Source organism: Asterias rubens, chromosome 13 (genome assembly GCF_902459465.1).
Source record: "Asterias rubens chromosome 13, eAstRub1.3, whole genome shotgun sequence".
NCBI lineage: Eukaryota > Metazoa > Echinodermata > Asteroidea > Forcipulatida > Asteriidae > Asterias > Asterias rubens.
The window spans coordinates 11,202,027-11,223,750 of NC_047074.1; the positions used below are offsets into that span (position 1 = coordinate 11,202,027).

At 41.8% G+C, this 21,724-nt stretch overlaps 2 protein-coding genes across 3 annotated transcripts; one reads left to right on the forward strand and one right to left on the reverse strand.

The window, feature by feature from the left end:
• Window positions 1-949: 949 nt before the first annotated feature.
• Window positions 950-13,981, reverse strand: LOC117298396 (laccase-1-like). Of its 2 annotated transcripts, none has more exons than XM_033781644.1 (8): window positions 13,944-13,981; window positions 7,968-8,106; window positions 7,022-7,254; window positions 5,590-6,484; window positions 4,884-5,191; window positions 4,579-4,726; window positions 3,108-3,247; window positions 950-1,926 (listed from the first exon to the last, which is right to left on the reverse strand). In XM_033781644.1, exons 2-8 carry the CDS (start codon window positions 8,059-8,061, stop codon window positions 1,687-1,689), a joined length of 2,058 nt encoding a protein of 685 aa, XP_033637535.1. In that variant the 5' UTR covers window positions 8,062-8,106; window positions 13,944-13,981; the 3' UTR covers window positions 950-1,686. The 2 variants fall into 2 exon arrangements, with proteins under 2 accessions (XP_033637535.1, XP_033637534.1); XM_033781643.1 differs by lacking the exon at window positions 13,944-13,981 and adding an exon at window positions 9,798-9,999.
• Window positions 13,982-19,801: 5,820 nt separating this feature from the next.
• Window positions 19,802-20,749, forward strand: LOC117298718 (substance-K receptor-like). Its single transcript, XM_033782033.1, has one exon. The coding sequence runs from the start codon at window positions 19,802-19,804 to the stop codon at window positions 20,747-20,749; it is 948 nt and encodes a 315-aa protein (XP_033637924.1).
• The last annotated feature ends 975 nt before the right edge of the window (window positions 20,750-21,724 follow it).

Consider the following 21,724-nt stretch of genomic DNA (forward strand, 5'->3'; position numbering starts at 1 on the left):
AAAATGACTATTACTGAAATAACAACTTTTCTTTATAAAAAAATAAGCCTATTTGTAACGTTTCTATTGGCCATACAACGAATGGGACGGTGATGTCAGCTTTCCAGAGTTGCCCTCTCGTTGCCCTCTCCGGATTGCCCTTTCCTGGAAATATGAAGAGCGTCTAAAAAACACAAAACCATTCAGATGACGTCTCAATTGTAAAAGATAAATCTTCTGCAGCTAATTTATTTCTTTACAAGATAGGAGAAGAATATGTGCATATCTTATACAAACACAGCAAAGTAAAACACAATGAAATTATACATGCAAGACAGGATGTCTAAACATGTTTGTGCTTGACATAACCACAATAAAACGACTCATCTATCTTGACCTAAACAAAGTAATGCATCATTCTCTGATGGAGTTCCAAAAACTAGCCCTCATACAAAATGAAAACTATAATCAAGAGCCACACTCCCTAAAAATTACCAAAACAATGTTACCCCATTATTACCTAAAATTACCAATAGTGTGTGCTCTTTCCCGCTCATGTCAACGGGAAAAGAGTAACCTAAATGTCGTGGACACAAATTTTAAGTTGTTATAACTGAGTATAATACTAAGTAAAAAATTGTTTTATAATAAGATACAAAATTTGCATCGGCCTACGAACATTGAGGGAGCACCTGGTACCCCTATTATTAAAAAAAAAGGTAAATTGGTTGTGGCTTCTTCCAAAAATGATCTAAAGACAATATACATGTACCGGTAGCTCTATGCACTACCCTCATGTGGGGCTCATACATCAACTTCATAGATCGACTGAGAGCGAGATGAGATTGAGGAGAGCTTTGGCAAGTTTAGGGAGGTCCACAATACACCTGCCGACCCGCATCGGGAGCAGAAGATGAAATACTTACTGACCACTGTGTACGCCATCCGGAGCTTGCTGTGCACCCTGTAGTTTTTTTCGGGAACCCGTCGATGGAGCTTGCTAAGAGCAGAGGCGGGAATAGACATGGTACCCTGTCTCTATCCGCAAGGATGACAGATTATTTCAGAACCAGTGAATTTATTGGATATGTGTTTGGATTTGTGCAAAAGGTGACGTTAGGCAGCTAGACACTTTCGGTCGTCTGCATAATAAACGTAGGTGAAAGGTAATTATTGGGCGAAGATTAGCCTCTAGGCATGAGGCCCCTCTCTGGCGTGTGACGTCAGATGTTCAGACTAGAGCAGGGATCGAGAAGACATACGTGAACCGGTGAAAACAGACGCAGCGCAACGTACAAGAAACTACCAGTTGAGGACGTTGATGCTGAACCGAGATCCGTGGAAAGTGGCTATCAGCGGCACCAATGAAGTTTACGGAAGAAGACCTTTTGATCTTACATTCTACATTTTCCGACTTTTATTTTTATAAAACAGAGGGTAATTGTTGTTCTAGTACCAAACTGATGCGCAGTCCAGCTGAGTAACAGAAACAACATCTATGTAGGCCTACCTGAATTTGTCTAGTACCAAATGATGCGACGACCAGCCGAGTCACAGAAAAATACTATAATAGGAATTTATATAGTAACAAAATGATGCACAGCCTAGCCGAGCAACGTAAACAACATCTACCTGAATTTTGTCTAGTTTGCGATGCGCAGACCATCGGATTATTAACAGCATACTATACCTGTATTCAGAATTTGTCTAGCACCAAAATGATGCGCAGCCAAGCCGAGTCACAGCAACTACCATACATGAGTTCAGCGCCATAAACACATAAGACATGGAACTAGTAGACCGTAAGGCACTGCAAGGCATCTGGGATGGTGGGGGCTTGTCAGTTTCATTGCCATGTGGGTACCAGTTACCACAACGTGGGAAATCCTTCGGTTTGGGAGGTAGGTCTTGGTCCTTGCCGACATGCAACACAATCGCCATTCCTACCTGTAGGTTTTCAGAACAACAAATATTGCGCATTAAAGGCAGTGGACACTGTTGGTAATTACTCAAAATAATTATTGGCATAAAACCTTACTTGGTGACGAGTAATGGGGAGAGGTTGATGGTATAAAACATTGTGAGAAACGGCTCCCTCTGAAGTGCCATAGTTTTAGAGAAAGACGTAATTTTCCACGAATTTGATTTCGAGACCTCAGATTTAGAACTTGAGGTCTCGAAATCAACTATCTAAACGCACACAACTTCGTGTGACAATGGTGTGTTTTTCTTTCATTCATCTCGCAAGTTCGATGACCGATTGAGCTCAAATTTTCACAGGTTTGTTATTTTATGCTTATGTTGAGATACACCAACTGTGAAGGCTAGTCTTTGACAATTACCAATAGTGTCCATTGCCTTTAAACACAAGGATACGTTTATTGTTTAAAGACAAGTATCTCACTATCCAAACATGTGCAAAAAAGCAACGAATCTTATAAGAAAATTTGAGCTAGTTGTTAATCTCTTGATCTGCTGAGATCTTGAATATGGAGCTTTTAACAGCTTTATTCCACGTACTGCATCTTTGGAACTCCTTGCCTGGTGCACGTTTCTCTCCATCATACAATTTTAGACTGTTTTAGGAGGAACATCAGCATTCCTACCTCCAGCTCCCCTGAGTTCTTTCCACTTTGAATACGTTTTCCTCTTGTAGCCCCACACCAATGGGTTACTTTGAGCCTTATTTGAGGCGAACTTGCATACAAAAGTACAGTATGAATAAGGCAATTAATCAATTGGACACTATTGGTAATTCACTCAAAATAATTATAAGCATAAAAGCTTACTTGGTAACGAGTAATGGGGAGCTTGAATAATAGTATAACACATTGTGAGAAACGGCTCCCTCTGACGTAATGTAACTTTCGAGAAAGGATTAACTTTCCTCGAATTTGATATCGAGACATCAGATTTAGAATTTTGAGGTCTCGAAATCAAGCACCTGAAAGCACACTATTTCGTGTGACAAGGTTTTTTCTTTTATTATGAACTCGCAACTACGTCGACATTTTTCACAGGTTTGTTATTGTATGCATATACGTTGAGATACACCAAGTGAGAAGACTGGTCTTTGACAATTACCAACAGTGTCCAGTGTTTTTAACTAACTCTTCGATACTACTTACGTCACTATGAAACTGTAGATGACAGTGGAATAGCCACCAGCCAGGATTATCGGCAGCGAAGCGGACGACTGTGTAACCCCCATCCGGAATTATCACGGTATCCTTACGGGGTGCTTTCACGAAATTTCTATTGATGCCTCCTATAAACAAAATAACATATACATTTTTTGATTGATTTAGACCCTTTATAGTCTTAAAGTTTTGCGGTCAGAATAGAACCAGAGCTGTGCCGAAGGGAGCCGAATCATCTGACGTACTCGGAGCTCCGGATTACCAAACACGGTAGTATTACGTCATGCCATGCCTGCGCACACCAAGCGAAAGTAGTCGATTTTAGTGTCGTGCCGAGTCGACCGACTGTTTTGCTCTACTCCTAGCTCTCATGGCGGCGTCCACAAGAAAATCGTGTGGTGAACGAGTGGAGTGTCTACGACAGTATTGCGAAAGTATTTGAGGAAATGAAATTTCAAAGAGGGTTCTTCTGAAAGCCAGAACAGAAGATCGAGGGTTTGGGGTTGCCCATCGAAAAAGCACTCGTACGATAACAAAACAACGTCTCGAAGATTTATTCGCGGCGGAGGGGGAGGAATCGTATAGCAGAGCACCGGAGACTCACGCCCGCAACAACAGCATGCGACGTCATCCCGGAGAGCTTGGCACGCCAGAGAGCTGAGACCGTGATTACTGCGTGCCGAAATGCCCGGTGACGTCACCCGCAGCTCTGAGTAGGCCGCGACACCGGCATGTGTGCCGCTGACACCCGTTAAGGTGTGTACAAAACACTCATGTGTCGTACCACTCTCGTAGTTGTTTCCTGTTTCAGTTTGTCTTGAATTTTCAATAGATTTTGCCGTCCCCATTAACACCTTAACATCTCTGTGTAGGCATCCCCCTGCTTCTCGATCCTACACACTGGTTACCCAACTGATGGCAAACATGTCATCAGGAACAAGGGGCATGGCACCTCTCTGGCAGTGCCCTCTTTCAGCAGAATGACACATTCCATCTATTTTTAGCCTGAGTTCGGGCGGTGTGCCCTTGGCCCACGTGAGCTGTCCGCACACGCCCTAACGATGAGAACACTGATAACAACATACTCGGAACAGGAACAACACAGTACAAAATGGCGCTACATCATCATCGTTTGGGTGGAAGATGAACAGCGATCCTACGTGTTCTTGAGCATCAAAGAACATACCGTCCATACTTGCTAGACTTGTGGACAAGTCGTTAATCTGCCGCGGTGAGATGGTTGAGTTGTGGCGGTGCTCTCGCGAGATCACTACTCTCGCGCGAACTGATGATTTCCGACCTCCCCTCTTCATTAAATGGGACCGTAGTCGTGAGAGCAGTAGTCTCGCGGGGCCAGCAGTCTCGCGAGAATACCGCGGGAATCGCGGGAAGATTCGGAATATAGTCGGAACGCTATCACCGCGACAGACATTTAACGACTTGTCACAAGTCTACATACCTGCCTGGTCGAGTCTTTTCACTTCCTCAACGGTGGTCGAATCTCCTATCTTTCCCATTGCAACCACCTGGAAGCTGTATCCGTGAAGGTGCATGGGGTGACTGCCCTCAAACGGTATACCTTCATCAACTAGGACCAACTCGACCACCTGTATACATATACAATATGGATACCTAGGGTAAAATATTGTAACTGCTTCTATACATAAGATTACACGCCATGACATTTAGACGTATTTCACGTTAAAACGTATATCTGACAGCTAATCGATTTACAAATCGCTCAAGTTTAAAAAAAAAACTCACTTCTCCGAGGTCGACCTCCAAATAGTGAGTACACTCACAGTACGCCTCCTTGCAATGGTCTCTCTTTGCCTCCGTAGATTCGAAGCTGCAAAGCTCAAACTCCGGGATGTCAGCAAGCTGGGTCAAAGGTGGTGACCCCGGGGGTACAAAGGCCACGAAGTTGAGCTGTGACGTGTACACAAAATGACCAGGTTTCAGCCCGACGGGATAGTAGTCTGGGTGGTTGTAGTTAGGGTTGGTAATGTTTCCAAAATCCATCGCGATGTAGAAGGTTCTGTCGTTGTTCTCTAAAGACTCCGCCTGCTTTTCTATAGAAACAGACAGAGGAGGAACATCCGGGTGATTCAAGACGGATTGCACAGCATCCTTTTTGGATTTTGTTACAAAGAAACTACATTAAATAATTATCTTAGCTTTTGGTCAATGTCCTCTTTAGAATTGCTCTAGTGTCCGCCAATGTGCGCGGCTTTTCTGATCTTGCGTACCCTACCGACGGTGGTGGTGAGAACCTTATCAATATTTTGAAAAAAACCTTTAAATTTTTTTTCACATATTAAAGTTTGTGGACGGTAACAGTGTGTTAGAAATAAAACCCCGTGCAACCAAAACTTTTGACTCCAAAATTGTTTGTTTTATAAGGTGCGTAACTATCAAAACACACAGAAAACACAAAACGAAACAAAAACAACAACAGAATTCCCCTCACCTATTGCGGTCAGCTGATCAACAGTCATGACAGTTTCCGAAGCTGGTAGATTAAACGGATTGAGAAGTATCCCTTCCGGGGCTATCCCTGGATAATCCTCTGATGCCAGATCCTCTTCTCCTTCAACATTGTTGTAAACCACCATCGCTAGTCCCTGGACCCCACTGCAGAGACCTAATCCCTTGAACCTCATCCAGTATCTACCAACGGCCCTGTCAGCAGTCAGAACGAAGTCGAACCTCTCCCCACCGTAGATAACGTAACGCGCCACCTGGACGGGCTCGAATGGAGACCCATCGCTGGCAATCACAGTCAGGTTGTGCTTGTCCAATGAGACCTCTATGGGACAATCTAAGATGGCGTTGCTGATAGTCCGGAAGCGATACCTCTTACCGAGATCCACGTGAAAGACTTCCCTAGGAGTTTTGTAAGTCTGGTTTGAGTCACTCATGGTATACTCGATAGACTGCCCTCTGCCGTTCACCAGAATGGAATCCGGAGAACCACTGAGGGTGGAAAGGTGGTGCCCTGCGAACCGGTTTACGGTAACCTCGTGAAACCAGTCGTGGACGACCACCACGTGTTCCGGAAGATCGTAATCGTAAAGCCCGCTGTGCGGATCATCAGGAGCGGCTTGCTTAATGATCAGAGGTCCGAAGACTCCGTCGGATCGCTGCATACCTGTGTGAGAATGCCACCAGTGCGTTCCGGGGGTGTCCGCCAGGAACTCGTAGGTGAAGCTGGAGCGAGTTGGGATGTTGCACTGTGTGACCTGAGAGGTGCCGTCCATGTATGGTGTACCGCGTTGGTGAAGGCCGTGCCAGTGTATGGTAACGCCCTCAGCGTTCACCAAGTAGTTGTTGACCTGCACAGATAGTTGGTCGTGTTCACAAACCTAAAAAGAAGTATATTTTGTAACGAGAGTTTATTATAAAAATTTGAAGGTTCAAACATGTAGCAGAATGGTCAGAGACAACTACGCTTCCAACATCTTAGTCATGTTCCTTGTTTCCAGTAACAGTGAGGAATGCTATTATTCATTGTACAAACAAAGAACCAGACTACTTGACCTATCAACCTCATTTTGATTGTACGTTATGAGATATTAAGACGGCCGCCCCATGATCAATGTCTATAGTCTATCGTTCGGTAAAACGTAACGTAAAACATAACGCAAAACGTAACGTTAAACGAAACGTAATGTAAAACGTAACGTAAAACGTAAGTCTGTAGCAGAATTAGTCCGAAAGTTGTCAACCACCACCTGAAGACTAAGTCCAGAGACAACGCAAAATACCACTCGGTAAGTGCGGTATAGGGTCAGCTTGACCCAGGAGTTTTAGACTCTTACCAAGTAACGTTTTTGTGGCAAAATTTTGTTGTTGTAATCTGCACTATTTTCTAAGGGGGGGGGAAAATGTAAAACTCCAACCTGAATACTCGGTCCTGGGAACTGCTTGTTGACAACGGCTACAGCTCTAGGAGCCCCGTCCAGAGCCAAGCAATGTGGCCGGTAACAATCAGTCACATTGAAGGGACACTTGAAGCACGCCTTGGACATGCTGTAAGACCACTCAACGGTGAACTCATAGCGGCAGGTCCGGGGCTTCGATGGCCAATCACAAGGTCGCATGCAGTGGTGTTCTACATCAGACTGGCTCAGTCCTTCATGTTAACAATAACAAATAAAAACACGTTTTTACAAAATGGTTCAAGGAATACCAGTATACCTAATCAATACAGGATAATTTATGTTAAAAATACCCTTAAACCCAAAATAACTTTAAAAGGTGAGTGACCCTAAACACTATGTATGAACGAACTATCATATAGGTAATTCACTTACATGTGATCAATTTACCGATTCTGAAGCCAACACTTCTCAGGAAAGCTGCTAACTGTTTAACTACACCAGCACCCCGCCCCCCCAAAAAAAAAAAAAAAAACTATCGCGAAAAAGGCATTGGACACATTTGGTAATTGTCCAAGACCAGTATTCACTTTGAACCAACTGGTCATCAGAGTCGCAATAGAATAATGCAAACAAAAAACAAACACACTATTGTTGCACACAATTGGATGTGCGTCATTTAATGCCTGTTAGTATTTTATAATTAAATACGGAGAGCAATTTGAGTGATAAATTACCGCTCTCTCAAAGTCTACGTTACTTCAAAGAGAGCCGTTTCCCACAACGTTTTATACTATCAACAGCTCTCAATTAATTGCTCTTCTCGCGAAAGTAAGTTTTTATGCTAACAATTGTGTTTGAGTAGTTATCAATTATGTCCAGTACCTTGACCAAACACCCCCAAACAAAAGAGATTATTTTACACAACGGTTGCACACACAAGAACGTGGGATTGTACCAACTTTACCTTTTACCGTCTGAGGTCCATTAAGCAATGACGTGTACAGGATGATAGTCAGAGCACAAACACCAGAGCTGAGAGGACGATCTAACGTTGCCATCTGGTCGTTCGTCAATTGATTTGTTTCAAGTCAGTCGGTGAGTTTCTAGGCAAAAATAATCAAATTTCACAAGTTGATTAATAATGGTGAGTAATTTGTCAAATTAATCTTTAAAGGCATTGAAGCTACACAACTTCCCTACAGTAATATGATAACTTGCGAAATGTCGTGGCCATGACCCGGCAAGGTTGTAAACGGATGTAAACGAGTCGCTATACTCCTTATTCCCGTACATAATGCCCATTGAAGGCACTGGACACGTTTGGTAAGTATTGCAAAGACCAGTAGTCTCACCATGTGTATCGGGGAAAGTACTGAGTATACAGTGCTAACACACATCGGTGTATTCGTAAACAACCAAAATTAATATTATTACTTAAGTTGCACAAACACCAAAATACAAAGTGGTGCAAAAACTGTTGAAAACATGGAACTATATAATAAAATGTGCATAGGTGACAAAATCACTTAAAACAAATATATACAATCATATGTAAATTGCATTGACAATTTAAAATAAGATAGCTTCGTATCACACACGCATGACGGTAAAAGAGAAAAATACCCTACCCCAAATTTCATGTCACTACAGTGAACTAGTGGCCATGGAGGCCAGAATTAAATTGATAAAGAATTTCCAGAGTTTTGAGTTCAGGTATATTTCAGGTGCTATAATGCGATAAAAAAGTGTTTGCTTAACCCAGCGACCCATGAAGGAGTTAACGCCGTAGGGCACTAGTTTCTATTTTTGTTAAAGGTAGTGGACACTATTGGTAGTTACTCAAATGCCAGAAAGTTTGTATAATACTCAGCGCCTTGAGTACCTTGTTTGGTACGTGCGCTGTAAGACTTCGATATTATACTACTATTGACCAAGTTAGCCAATAAAATCCATTTTGGCACGAAAATCCAGCTGGACCCAAAAACCTGACATAGGGACCTGTACTAATAATTAGAATGTTAAAACCTATGGTGTGTTTGTTCAGATGAACTTAGATTCATCTGTTCAGAACAACAGAACAAGGTTTGTGTCCCTAAAAAGTTCACCACTTTATACACCTCAACATATCTGTATATAAGTGAGCACCGTCAGGCAAACGCATAAATATTTGGACTCGGTGGCTAGCAGGGTTAATAAAGCCGTCTCACATTTATTAAAGGAACATTACAGAATTGGTGAGATGGAAACCTTGTCTATAAAATCGCTGATTTAAAACAAAACCTCAAACGGTCTAATGATGATAGTTAAAAGCATCCCTTGAAACATTTCTGTCTGAAATGTCATATTATTTGATGGTTTATTGAAACAGTGCAACACAGCGGCTAAAATCCAAAATGCACATTTTACAACACTATTGGTAATTGTTATTTGTATCTCATCATATTCATACAATAACAAACCTGTGAAAATTTGAGCTCAATCGGTCATCGAAGTTGCGAGATAATAATGAAAGAAAAAACACCCTTTTCACACGAAGTTGTGTGCGTTTTATAGAAGGTTGATTTTGAGACCTCAAGTTTTAAATCTGAGGTCTCGAAATCAAATTTGTGGAAAACTACTTCTTTCTCGAAAACTATGGCACTTCAGAGGGAGCTGTTTCTCACAATGTTTTTTTACCATCAACCTCTCCCCATTACTTGTCACCAAGAAAGGTTTTATGCTAATAATTATTTTGAGTAACAACCAATAGTGTCCACTGCCTTTAAGTTATAATTAAGTGCTGTAGACGGCAAACCTTTCACTGTGAGCGGTCCTGTATGGCGGGTGAGCCGGTGTGGCAGAAGATTTTGTCCCCAGGAGATTCCATCCCCATATACGGCGAAACTGTGTACAAACTCCTTCTCTCCTGTTAGTCTCTTGTGGATCCTTCTCCTCCAGCCCATGTTAATTTCCGGTTTTGGGGACAGAAACTCCGGCAAACAGAATTCCCTGGGACACCGGTGTGGCAGGGGATTCTTTCCCCTGGAGATGCCCCCATTACTGGGTGCGCTCGATTAGCTTCCCCGGGTCGACCGCGGTGTGGTGGCGTTTTCTTTTTCCAGGACGAACGTGTGCAGATAATTACCCACGTTCGTCCTGGAAAAAAACCCGACACACACCGGGGTCGACCCAGGGAAGCTAAACGAACGCACCCATTGCAAACTTTGTTCAAACTGGGTACAAACTACTTCCATTTTGAGTGATCCTCCTCCAGCCCATGTTTATTTCCCATACGATGGAGGACAGAATCGGCAAACAGAATTCCCTGCGACACCCGGCAGTACCTCTTTGTTAAATACGTTCTGCATCAAGAGTCAAGATGAATGTGAAGTTCCACAGAATGCTGGTAATACCATAGAGCATAGAGATACAAATTGTATTGATGTGATTTACACCTGTCCGCATTTATAGGTCGTTTATCAAAAGGAAGAATTCACTTTATAAGGTCCGACTAAATCACACTGACCTATATTTGGTATGCAGCGAAAAGGAGTAGGCCTGCACTCACACAGGAAAGTAAACAATGACTTCTCTTTGTGCCTCATCTACCTGCATCATCACACCGAACTCGTTTTCAGTGGGTGCTTTCGTTTAGCTTCCCTGGGTCGACCCCGACGTGTGGCGTTTTTTTAATCTAGGACGAACGTGTGCAGATAAATACCCACGTTCGTCCTGGAAAAAAAACCCGCCACGCACCGGGGTAGACCCAGGAGAGCTAATCGAACCCACCCACTAAAAAAAACGTTCTGAAAATCAAGTCGAACACGTAAGTTTTGATGCTAACAATTATTTTTTAGCAAATTACCAATAGCATCCAGTGCCTGTGTTTAACTTTTTGTTGTTGCAGTTGCTCAATTCGTTTGTGTATATCCAGCTCCTTGAAGCAGGGCCAATCTGTAACTATTCGTGCTTCATAAATGTATTTGTATTTTAAAAGCACTTACATATTAATTCATGGACAAGTTGTGGTTCATTCTGCGATCATGAACGCCACATATTTATTTCAAGACCGTATATTTCAAGAGGAAATATATTTTTATCAAGACCTCTTATTTCTTTGAATATTATACCATTCAGTTCAATAAGCCTCCATTGCGTGTTAGATTTGAATATTATTGTCTTTACTTTACAGTGACGTGCTTATTATAGACGCAATGTCACTAACATGTGAATTCATCAGACTATAGGGACAGTGCCAAATGATTCGGGGACAGCCTTTGCTGGTTTTACGTTAGAGACGGTTAAAGGCAATGGACACTATTGGTAGTTACTCAAAATAATTATTAGCATAAAACCTTACTTGGTAATGAGTAACGGGGATTGTTTGGTAGTATAAAACATTGTGAGAAACGACTCCCTCTGAAGTGGAGTAGTTTTCAACAAATTTGATTTCTAGACAAAGATTTAGATCTTTAGGTTTCGAAATCAAGCATCTGAAAGCAAACAACTCCGTGTGACAAGGGTGTTTTTTTTCTATTATTATATATATCTCGCAACATCGATGACTGATTGAGCTCAAAGTTTCACAGGTTTGTTATTTTATGCATAAATGTTGAGATACACCAAGTGAGAGGATAGGTCATTGACAATTACCATTAGTGTCCATTAATGGCAATTCAATATATGAAGACATTTTGCTTGAAATCATCACTTTCATTATATTGACATTTGACCTTTGTTGACCTTTGACCCTTTCTTAAGCAAAGATGGCACCACTTAAAATTTTCTTAAGTAGTTGATTTTGAGTCAGCACAGTCTAAGGTACACATTGACACATGTTTGATCGTTGCACTCAAAATTTCATTTAAACGTCTAATTAGCACTAATTAAGGGCCTTCTTAAGTACACTTAGCACCATTATTTATTTTCTTAAATACGGAATTCATAGTCAGTGAACCATGGCATTTCAATATATGAAGAAATTTTGCTTGCACTCAACAGTTAATTTAAATGGACTTTTGGTGCGTTTAGGGGGCTCCCCCCTCCCAACGCACCACTCGGTGCGCTTAAGAATTCACATTTTAAGGTTCCCACGGGGGGCCCTGCACATCCTACACCTCAAACCTTTTGCACTCAATATTTTCAATAAACCCTGCTGGGCTCCCGGACTAGTTGTTTTACGTTAGAGACGTTTAAAGGCAGTGGACTTTTTTGGTAATTACTCCAAATAAATATTAGCATAAAACCTTACTTGGTATATGTAATAGGGAGACGTTGATAATACAAAACATTGTGAGAAAAGGCTATCTCTGAAGTGACGTACTTTATGAGAAAGAAGTAATTTTCCACGAATTTTGTTTCGAGACCTCAAGCTTAGAATTTGATGTCTCGAAATCAAGCATCTGAAAGCACACAACTTCGTGTGACTGAGGGTGATTTTTCTTTCATTATTATCTTGCAACTTAAATTTTCACTGAATCGTTTTCTTATGCACATGTTGAGATACACCAAGTGAGAAGACTGGTCATTGACAGTTACCAATAGTGTCCAGTGTCTTTAACACCCTAACAATCCATGGATTGCTCGTCAGAAGGTTTCTACAATGTACATAAAAAGCTTGCACCTAACCATGTTGACATAGCAATTGTTTCTATAGTCCTGGGAATTTAAATGTAAGTGGTAACTTGTGCTATAAGCACGTCATTATTTTGCTCTATATAGGATTATATAACTGACAACTGACATACAGATCCTTGTCATTTGATTGGTGGAACTTCATGCGACATTCACTACTACTCCTATCCGCACCGGCGATCAAAAAGACCTATTCGCCCATGAGGAATAGCATTTCCCATTCAACAGTTAGGATCATGCTTGTCCCCAATGTTTTTGAGCATTACAGCGCCGCCGCGCCGCTGCTAAAACGCTGATTAAAATCTAACTCGCAAATGACTGATTTATTTCACATTTATTCTCATACTGTCATAAACAAGGCATTACAGTTTATACACAATGGAATACCGAACAGAGTAGTGTAGGTTTTTACAGTAAAAGAAAATGAAGAATATGGAGGCCGATTTGATAAGCCGAGGCTTGTAGTAATCAGGCTGTGAACAGACAGAGGCAAGATAAACGGACAGAGGACGTACAACTAGGAACCAAACAACTTATACAATTAATAAGCATGATGTAGAAAATACCTGGCAAAGTAGTTGAAGGAACACGTTGCCTTGGATCGGTCGAGTTGGTATTTGAAAAGCGTTCGTAACCCTTTGTTGTAAAATGCATAATATATGGGTAGGAAGCAGTTGTAAAAGTAGAATATAATGATCCACACAATTAATATGCCACGAAATTGCATGGTTTGCCCTTTTACCTCGTCGACTAATACGGTCGGCCATTGATTGGAGTCAAATTGTGGGCTTTCATAATAAAGGGCCGACTCTGTTTTAGTTCGCAAAGTAAAAGGAAAACCACGTAATTTTTGGGCAAATTTGTGTGGATACTTATCCTACTTTAATTTAAAGCATCTTTTAAACAGTGTATTTTATAACAAACGGTTACAAACGCTTTTTGTAGACCAACTCGTCCGATCCAAGGCAACATGTCCTTTTAATGAAAAAAAGTTATAACTCTTTCCGGTGTGGCAGGAGATTCTGTCACCCCGGATATCCTGTCCATTAATTAGGCGTACTGTGTACAAACGTCTTTTGGTAGCGCCCTCTTTTGACTAACCCTCTTCCAGCCCGCGTTAATTTCCCATGGGACAGTTTCCCATTGGACAACGGCATAAACTGTATAATGCCGGAAAACTAAAACTAAAATCAATGTCTTTTACAGAGACTGTATGCAGTGACGAACCATTTCATGTTGCCAAGAGGGAAGGGGAACCATTGAGTGGAGGGGCTCCAGCCCCTGTACCCCCTTGTGGTTGAGCCACTAAGAAAATCACACCACTTACCTGTTGCTACAGACAGTTCTGTCCAATTTTGAGTTCAGCTGTAGTTTGATTATGGTTCTGGTGAATTAACTGCACAATCTCCACATATCGGCATATACACGTGCAGATTTTATACAATATAACTCCTTTGGGGCTAACATTCTTGAGGAGCCACTATACAATTAAAAAGGGTACTTCAGTTGCAGTTGAAGAAACTCAGTACATTTGGCAGACAAACCATTGAAAACAGCGGCATGGATTAGCATCGCCACACTGTCAAAAGGTATGACAGATTAGTGGCGTGTATCCAACGGTTGACGTACCGTCACGTTCAAAGTGCACACAATCAAAACACTCATATTGCAGGTTGAACAAACCCATCCAAACACGTTGCACCTTTTAGTGTTTATATATCTCTCAAAGAGACTTAGGTTTTATGGTTAAAATATATAGGGCACTGTTTCACCATGGAGGAAGGAAAAGAAGGAGTTCGAATGAAGGGACTTCAAAAGTCGAACCCGTGGTACCGCGGTCGTTTAACGACACCTGGTAACCACCCACGTACCATTACACAAACAATGGGCGACCTGGCGTGTTAGTTTGCGCGTGCGCACTTGGTTCTTCACCAAACTATGGCGTCGTATGTCGTATGGGTATACTAGAGGAAAAACTACCCCTTTTTTAGATGCGATAATATTTTAGGACGCTACCTAAATGATGAACACAATTGAATACCAACCACCCTCGTGTGCTTGTACCCAAATCTTGATCCACCGCTAGTGACCGGAAAGTTGCAAAAAATGTAAAAATATGCTATGATATGTCCATGTAAACACCGTAAACGGTAAATGAAAACGTGTGTATTCACAATTCTTGTCTCCAATGATTCAACTTTACACGAAGGCAACGGTGCAGAGCGGCGGTACCGCATGTTCTGTACAAAGAGATCTAATCCTGCTCGTTAATCGGCCGTACAGCTGGAGGTCTCCTATTTTTTCCCCCACTGGTCATCCCTGACAGGGGCATCGTCAAGGTATTCTTGTGTTACTCTGCGATTTTGGGGGTCGTTCGAGCTCCTTCCCTTCCTTCCTACATGGTTTAACTGTGTAGGAAACAGGTAGAATTACCAATATAAAGTTTGAATGGCGCCTACTTCAATTTGCAACGTCAACCTTTGACTTCCATCAGTCTTCTCAAAATGTGTTTATTTGTTTGTTTGTTTGTTTCCATTCATACATTTGGTGACCCTCAGTTTGGTTTTAGGTCAAATAATTGGAAAAGAGGACTTTGCTTTCGCTATATCTCTGATAATATTTATTCTGCAAGTCTGCATCGTGAAAACAGCTCAATCTGAAGTAATGTAGTTTTTGAGACAGAAGTTTTTATTCACTGAAATGTTTTAATTGAATTCGAGACTTAGCTAGAGGTCTCAAATTCAAGGCATCTGAAGGCACACATTATTCTCTCGCAATTTCGACGACCAATTGAGTTAAATTTTCACATGTTTGTTATTTTATGCTATGTTGACAATGCACAAAGTTCTAGCCAGACCAATTACGTTTTATTTAGGACGAGTTCGGACGTTTTGAGAACTATAGTTTGGTGTAACCCAGCCTTTACTAAAAAAGGTTGGCAGTGAGTTGGATAATAATAACAATGCCAAAACTTATTACGCGTATACATCCGCCAATATAGTGCTCAAGACGCCTAAAATACGTGTGAACGTGGACATGAACTTCAGAAAACTGTGTCATTAAAATCTCACGTTTTTAGCATACGCGAAGTTACAATTTTTTCACGTCAAGTACGTACGTCGTCATACGCTGAGCATGCAATAATCCCTATGTGGCGACGTCAACTAGAAACAACACAACTTTGTTGACGTTCACTTTCACACGTATTTGCTCCTCACGTAACGTGCAGCTAAACCTCGCTTATATTACGATACAATAACTTGCGAAAAACCCTGGTCTAGCTGTCTCTAGACGGGATAAACGTGCTACAAATGGACCCGGTCTACGGAAAGGCCGCCTTGTTTTTACTCCCACTACATATCAATTTAAATGTCAGGCCTATTTACGAGTCATGCGGGGGAAAAACTAACTACTGGAGAGTTAATTGTTTGGTTACAAGGTATCTTTAGTGGCAGTATGGGGTTTGGTTACACAATAGCAAAAACGACAGAAAAAAATAATTTTGAAAGAAAGCCCCAGAGCAAAACCACCCACCAGTTACAGGCTACCTCCCCTAAAGGCAGGTCGAGTTTTTGATTGGCCCCCAACGGCATAATTAGGATGTTGTCATAAACTGTGTGTTGGTCTGACAGCTTCTTTAAAGTCACCTGGAAATATAATAAAACATAAGAGTATATGCTTACGAACAATAAAACAATTTTTTTAGTAATTGTTTGTGACGTCAAAAAATGTTTTTCTTCATTCAGCAGCAATACACCTGGTCGGCAATGCCGGAATTTTTTTTTTTTTTTTTTTTTGAAACGTACAAACTCACGACTTGGTCGGTATGTACTTTGCAATTGTGTTTACTCTACGCATTACAGGCAAAGTCTGCCTCGATTGACGTCACGAACAGCGCCCTCTCGGGTCGGGGTCTACTCTTAAATTTGTAAATAACATAAGAACTGATTGTTTAAAACCTTAGTTAACTGTTTATTCACATTCCACACATCAAAACACATATATTAGTGACAAAAGCTTTATTTTGAAAAAAATGCCACTTCCAGGTGACTTTAAAGAGCTCCCCAAACTTCACGTCTTATCTCCCGTGTGCATCAAGTCTTGTGTTGTACAGCAAGATCAGCGGCGTAACTAGACATTTTCGTTTGGTGGGGCAAGTGAGGGCAAAGATTATCTCCCGTGTGCATCAAGTCTTGTGTTGTACAGCAAGTACAAGATACCCACATGACGTCACGAAGTTGCACAACTGTTGTAAACGGCACCCGGATAACGGATATTTTAACAAGCCATTTGCGTGTGAGAATTGAATAGTGTTTGGCACAATGATGTTCTGGATTGCAAGTTTCCACTTAAATTTGAATTCCTCCGACTATCGAGACAATTGCTGTTTCACATGATTAGGGGCAAACTTTTGCGTATAGTTACTTAAGAGACGGTGACCCTCAGCTGGCTCAGATGTACCATTCTAAATTTGCTCAGCCCAAGCGGTCAGTGGTCTATCCAGGACTGCTGGGATGGGTAATTCAACTTGCACATGTTCTTGTTCAGGAAGTACGTCATGCGTGTAGGGGGATCGGTGCGAGTGTGATGAATGATGGGACTGAGCATGGACCAATGAGCTTGCTTGATACGTTTGCCCATCCCAGCGCCTTTGGTTAAGGCACGGCTCTGGGGCCCGGGACGAGCGAAAATTCTGAATTTATGTTTAGGCCTATGGTCGTGAGGTCGCTAGTATAGCAAAGGCTTGCCTCACACCATTTTACATGGCAACTGTCTCTATAGTCTGAGGTACTAAGAAAGTCATTTTACCGGACACTATTGAAATCTATTCACTCGCAAGTGTCTTAGAACGCCTGCAAGTTAAAGACACTGACAACATTTGGTAATTGTCAAAGACCACTCTTCTCACCTGGTGAATCTCAACATATATGTATAAAATAGCAAACCTGTGAAAATAATGTGCTCAATATTGGTCGTCGAAGTTGCGAAAAAAATAACGGACGAAAAAATACCTTTGTCGCGCCATTTGTGTCCTTTCAGTCATATGCTTGAGTTAAATTCTGGTCATGAGTTGGGTCTGTCTGTAAACGGAATGAACGTTCTACAAACGGACCCGGTCCGGTGTTCTCACCTTCAACCAAATAACAGTTTCATATCCAAAAGGGAAACTGACATAATTTTAACATAGAAATGACAACATTCATTCAGTCGATTTCGAAGCTAAACAGACATTGTAGACACTGGACACTATTTGTAATTGTCAAAGACCAGTCTTCTCACTTGGTCGTCGAAGTTGTGAGTTGATAATGAAAGAAAAAAAAAACATTGTTAGACAAAGTCGTGTGCTTTCAGATGCTTGATTTCGAGACCTCAAATTCAAAAATCTGAGGTTTCGAAATCAAATTCGTGGAAAATTATTTTTTTCTCAAAAACCTAAGTTACTTCAGAGGGAGGTTGTTCTCACAGTGTTTTATACTATCAGCATACCAAGTAAGTTTATGATGCTAAAAATTATTTTGAGTAATTACTAATAGTGTCCACTGCCTTTAACGCATATGAAAATATTGAAGGTACGAAGTGACTCGGCTGTCGGAACAAAGTGACTCAGATAATGGTTTAATATACTATACTTCGCTCTCGGCTCATGGTACGAAGTGACCATTTTGGTTACGGTACGAAGTGTCCCGAAGGTACGAAGTAGCAATGGTACGACGTGTCTGACGTCTCAGATTACGGGATAACGGACACTTCGTATAAACTTGCAAAAGGTCAAAGTGTCCCAAATTTACGAAGATGGTACGAAGTTTGTGTGACATTCCAAATGACGACCCGCGCGCACCACGTCTATAGTGCGTCCGTAGTACGGGAAGACTTGCGTGACGTCTAAAGAACGGAATTGCTCTATTAACAACCCCCTGTCCTGCCATCTAATAAAGGTACGCAATATTACGTTATGTGTGCCTCAATGACACCTGTCGTTCTGTTGTTAGTGCACTGGTACTCTCACTCCTTGACTACTGCAACTGCCTTCTCACGGACTTAAAGGCAGTGGACACTATTGGTAATTACTCAAAATAATTATTAGCATAACACTTTTCTTTGTGACAAGTAATGGGGAGAGGTTGATGGTATAAAACATTGTGAGAAACGGCACCCTCTGAAGTGCCATAGTTTCCGAGAAAGAAGTAGTTTTCCACGAATTTGATTTCAAGACCTTAGATTTAGAACTTGAGGTCTCGAAATCAACCATCTAAACGCACACACCTTCGTGTGATAAGGGTGTTTTTTCTTTCATTCATATCTCGCAAGTTCGATGACCGATTGAGCTCAAATTTTCACAAGTTTGTTATTTTATGTATATGTTGAGATACACCAACTATAAAGGCTAGTCTTTGACAATTACCAATAGTGTCCACTGCCTTTAAGCAACACGGTCTCAACCGCTTTACAGAAACACCGAAACAAGGCCCTCGACTGATCCATAGAGGCCGAAGTATTTCCCTTGCCACTCCTCTGCTCACGGATCTCCATTGCCTTCCAGTCGAACAGTGGATCTCGAAGACGGCACTGAACATGTTCAACCCTGTACCAAACACTTTCAATGTAACGCTTGCACGAGCAATTGAATTTTACAGATAAAGGAAATGCTCGGGGCGGGGCAGGGATATTTCAATAGATTCTGCCTCTATTAAGTTAATAATCAAATGAATAGGAAACGCGTCAATGTGTTGTTAGTCTTGGTGCAAGACGTTTCTCGTTCCCTTTTCACGTACACCGCGGCCAAATCACCGACAGCGCGCGCACCGACTCACCTAACTTATAGTCCACTCACCGCCCCGGAGAAGTGACTATAAGTCAGGTGAGTCGGTGCGCGCGCTGTCGGTGAACTGGCCGCGGTGTGCGTGAAAAGGGAACGAGAAACGTCTTGCACCAAGACTAATGTGTTGTATGAACGGTCCACTATAATGGATACTGCGTCTTATAATAGAAACGAAGTCACGTGACACGCTCTTCTAATGTATAGTTTGTCACTTACACGCTGGCAAAAAAATACTTATTTGTATATAAGGCGTGGGTACTCAACTAGAGTTATTCAAAAAGATCTATTGGTAAACGTGCTCCACTGTTTTCAAAGAAATCCTCTTAAAAACGAACACGTAAAACAACTTGAAGTATTACCTAAAAATGGCCGAGGGAATCTTGGTTCTTCGGGTGATCAAGACCATTGTAGGGCTACTAGGCATTCTGGGCAATGCTCTCGTCTGTCTGGTCATCTACAAAGTGACATCAATGCATACCACTACTAACTACTTCATCTTCAACCAGGCTACTATAGACTTCCTCGGCTCTGTGATGCTCCTCTTAAGCAGCAACATACCAGTACCGGTGTTTCTCGCTGATAACCTCGGTGGCAACTTACTCTGTCGCCTCTGGATTTCAGATTTTTTCTTGTGGTCGTTTTTCACCTCTTCAACACTGAACCTGGTGTCCGTTACTTTCGAGAGATACGTCGCCATCGTGTTCCCGTTCCAGCACGGGGTAATCTACGGGACTGTCCCGGTCCGTATTCTGATCGCAGGGGTCTGGATCATCGGTATGGCAAGTAGCTTCTACGATATCGCTTTCTACGCTGTAATCTACGGGTCATGCCATTCCGTAAGCGTCCCGGGCTCGCAGGCTATCGGCGTCATGATCTTCCTCCTGCAGTACTTTCTCCCGGTGTGCGCTATGCTCTTCGCTTACGTCCACATCATGGTAGTGCTGAAGCGGAAAGCGGTGAGTGTGGGCCCGCAACCGGTTACGGTCAGCAGTGTTTCGCACCCGGTAGACACCATGGAGAGATCGCTTCTACGGGCCCGTCGCAACACCCTCAAGACCCTGGTGATCGTCTTCGCCACGTACGTCGGATGCTGGTCCATGAATGCCGTTGTGTTCTTCATGTTTAACTTCGGCTACCCGCTGGATTTCAACGGTGCTGTATACATCGTTTCGGTGGCACTGGTTGCGTCTAACTCGTGTCTGAATCCGTTCATCTATGCCGTTAAATACAGACAGTTCCGCCGCGGATTCAGAATAGTTTTTGGTCTGCCGGTTACCAATGAAGACTTTGGAAATTCATCAACTGCTAATTAGTTGGTTGATAATGTACAGTGTTCAAAATAGTCAGTTTTGTAAATCTTTATCTTTGGATTTAATGTTGATGTTTTAAAACACTTGCCCTACACTTGTCCACTTTACACGCTGTCATGCAGAAGCTACAATCGTAACGGGTGGCTCACCTTTAGTCACGTTTTGTAGCACTATTGTGAATTGTTAGTAACAATTGAATGCGACAATTAGTCAGCATCCTGCGGGCAGATACATTTTAAAGGCGGCTATCATCCTCTTTGGTAATTTTGGTAATGGTTTTGTTTTTCTAAATTATGTCTACAACACCATGTATAATGGTTATTAGCTATGGAATCAACATTGCAAATGAGGTAGAGACGTTTTCCTATACTGCACACTGTGTATGGCGTTTGAGTATAGTATTTAAAGACAGTATACACTGTTGGTAATTGTCAAAGACTAGCCTTCACAGTTGGTGTATTTCAACATGTGCATAAAATAACAAACCTGTGAAAATTTGAGCTCAATCGGTCATCGAACTTGCGAGATAATAATGAAAGAAAAAAACACCCTTGTCACCTGAAGTTGTGTGCGTTTAGATGGTTGATTTCGAGACCTCAAGTTCTAAATCTGAGGTCTCGAAATAAAATTCGTGGAAAATTACTTCTTTAAGGTTTTATGCTCATAATTATGTTGAGTAATTACCAATAGTGTTCACTGCCTTTAAAAGTATGATGGCATCGCAAGAATACACACCCAATAGAAGGGCCACTGCTGATATTTAAACTACCGTAGACAATTGACTTCAGTTGCAATAACATCAGTTCAAGTTCTTATAGATTTGGATCAAACATGTATAAAGCATTAAGAGAGATAGCTCAGTCATTTTCGCGTTGTTTCAAAAGCAAGTTAACCGCTTCAGTTGAACCAAAGACCACGAAGGGAGCGATACAGTACTTATCACGAATGTTTGTTTCTTCTTCTTTTCAATAATGGTTG

Bases quoted from the DNA above. Each gene is read 5' to 3' on its own strand.
- LOC117298718 (XM_033782033.1), top strand. From the start codon at position 19,802: ATGGCCGAGGGAATCTTGGTTCTTCGGGTGATCAAGACCATTGTAGGG.
- LOC117298396 (XM_033781644.1), bottom strand. From the start codon at position 8,061: ATGGCAACGTTAGATCGTCCTCTCAGCTCTGGTGTTTGTGCTCTGACT. The intron at 7,255-7,967 runs GTAAAGTTGGTA...GTTAACATGAAG, and splicing joins TGGACCTCAGACGGTAAAAG to GACTGAGCCAGTCTGATGTA. The intron at 4,727-4,883 runs GTGAGTTTTTTT...ATATGTATACAG, and splicing joins TGGAGGTCGACCTCGGAGAA to GTGGTCGAGTTGGTCCTAGT.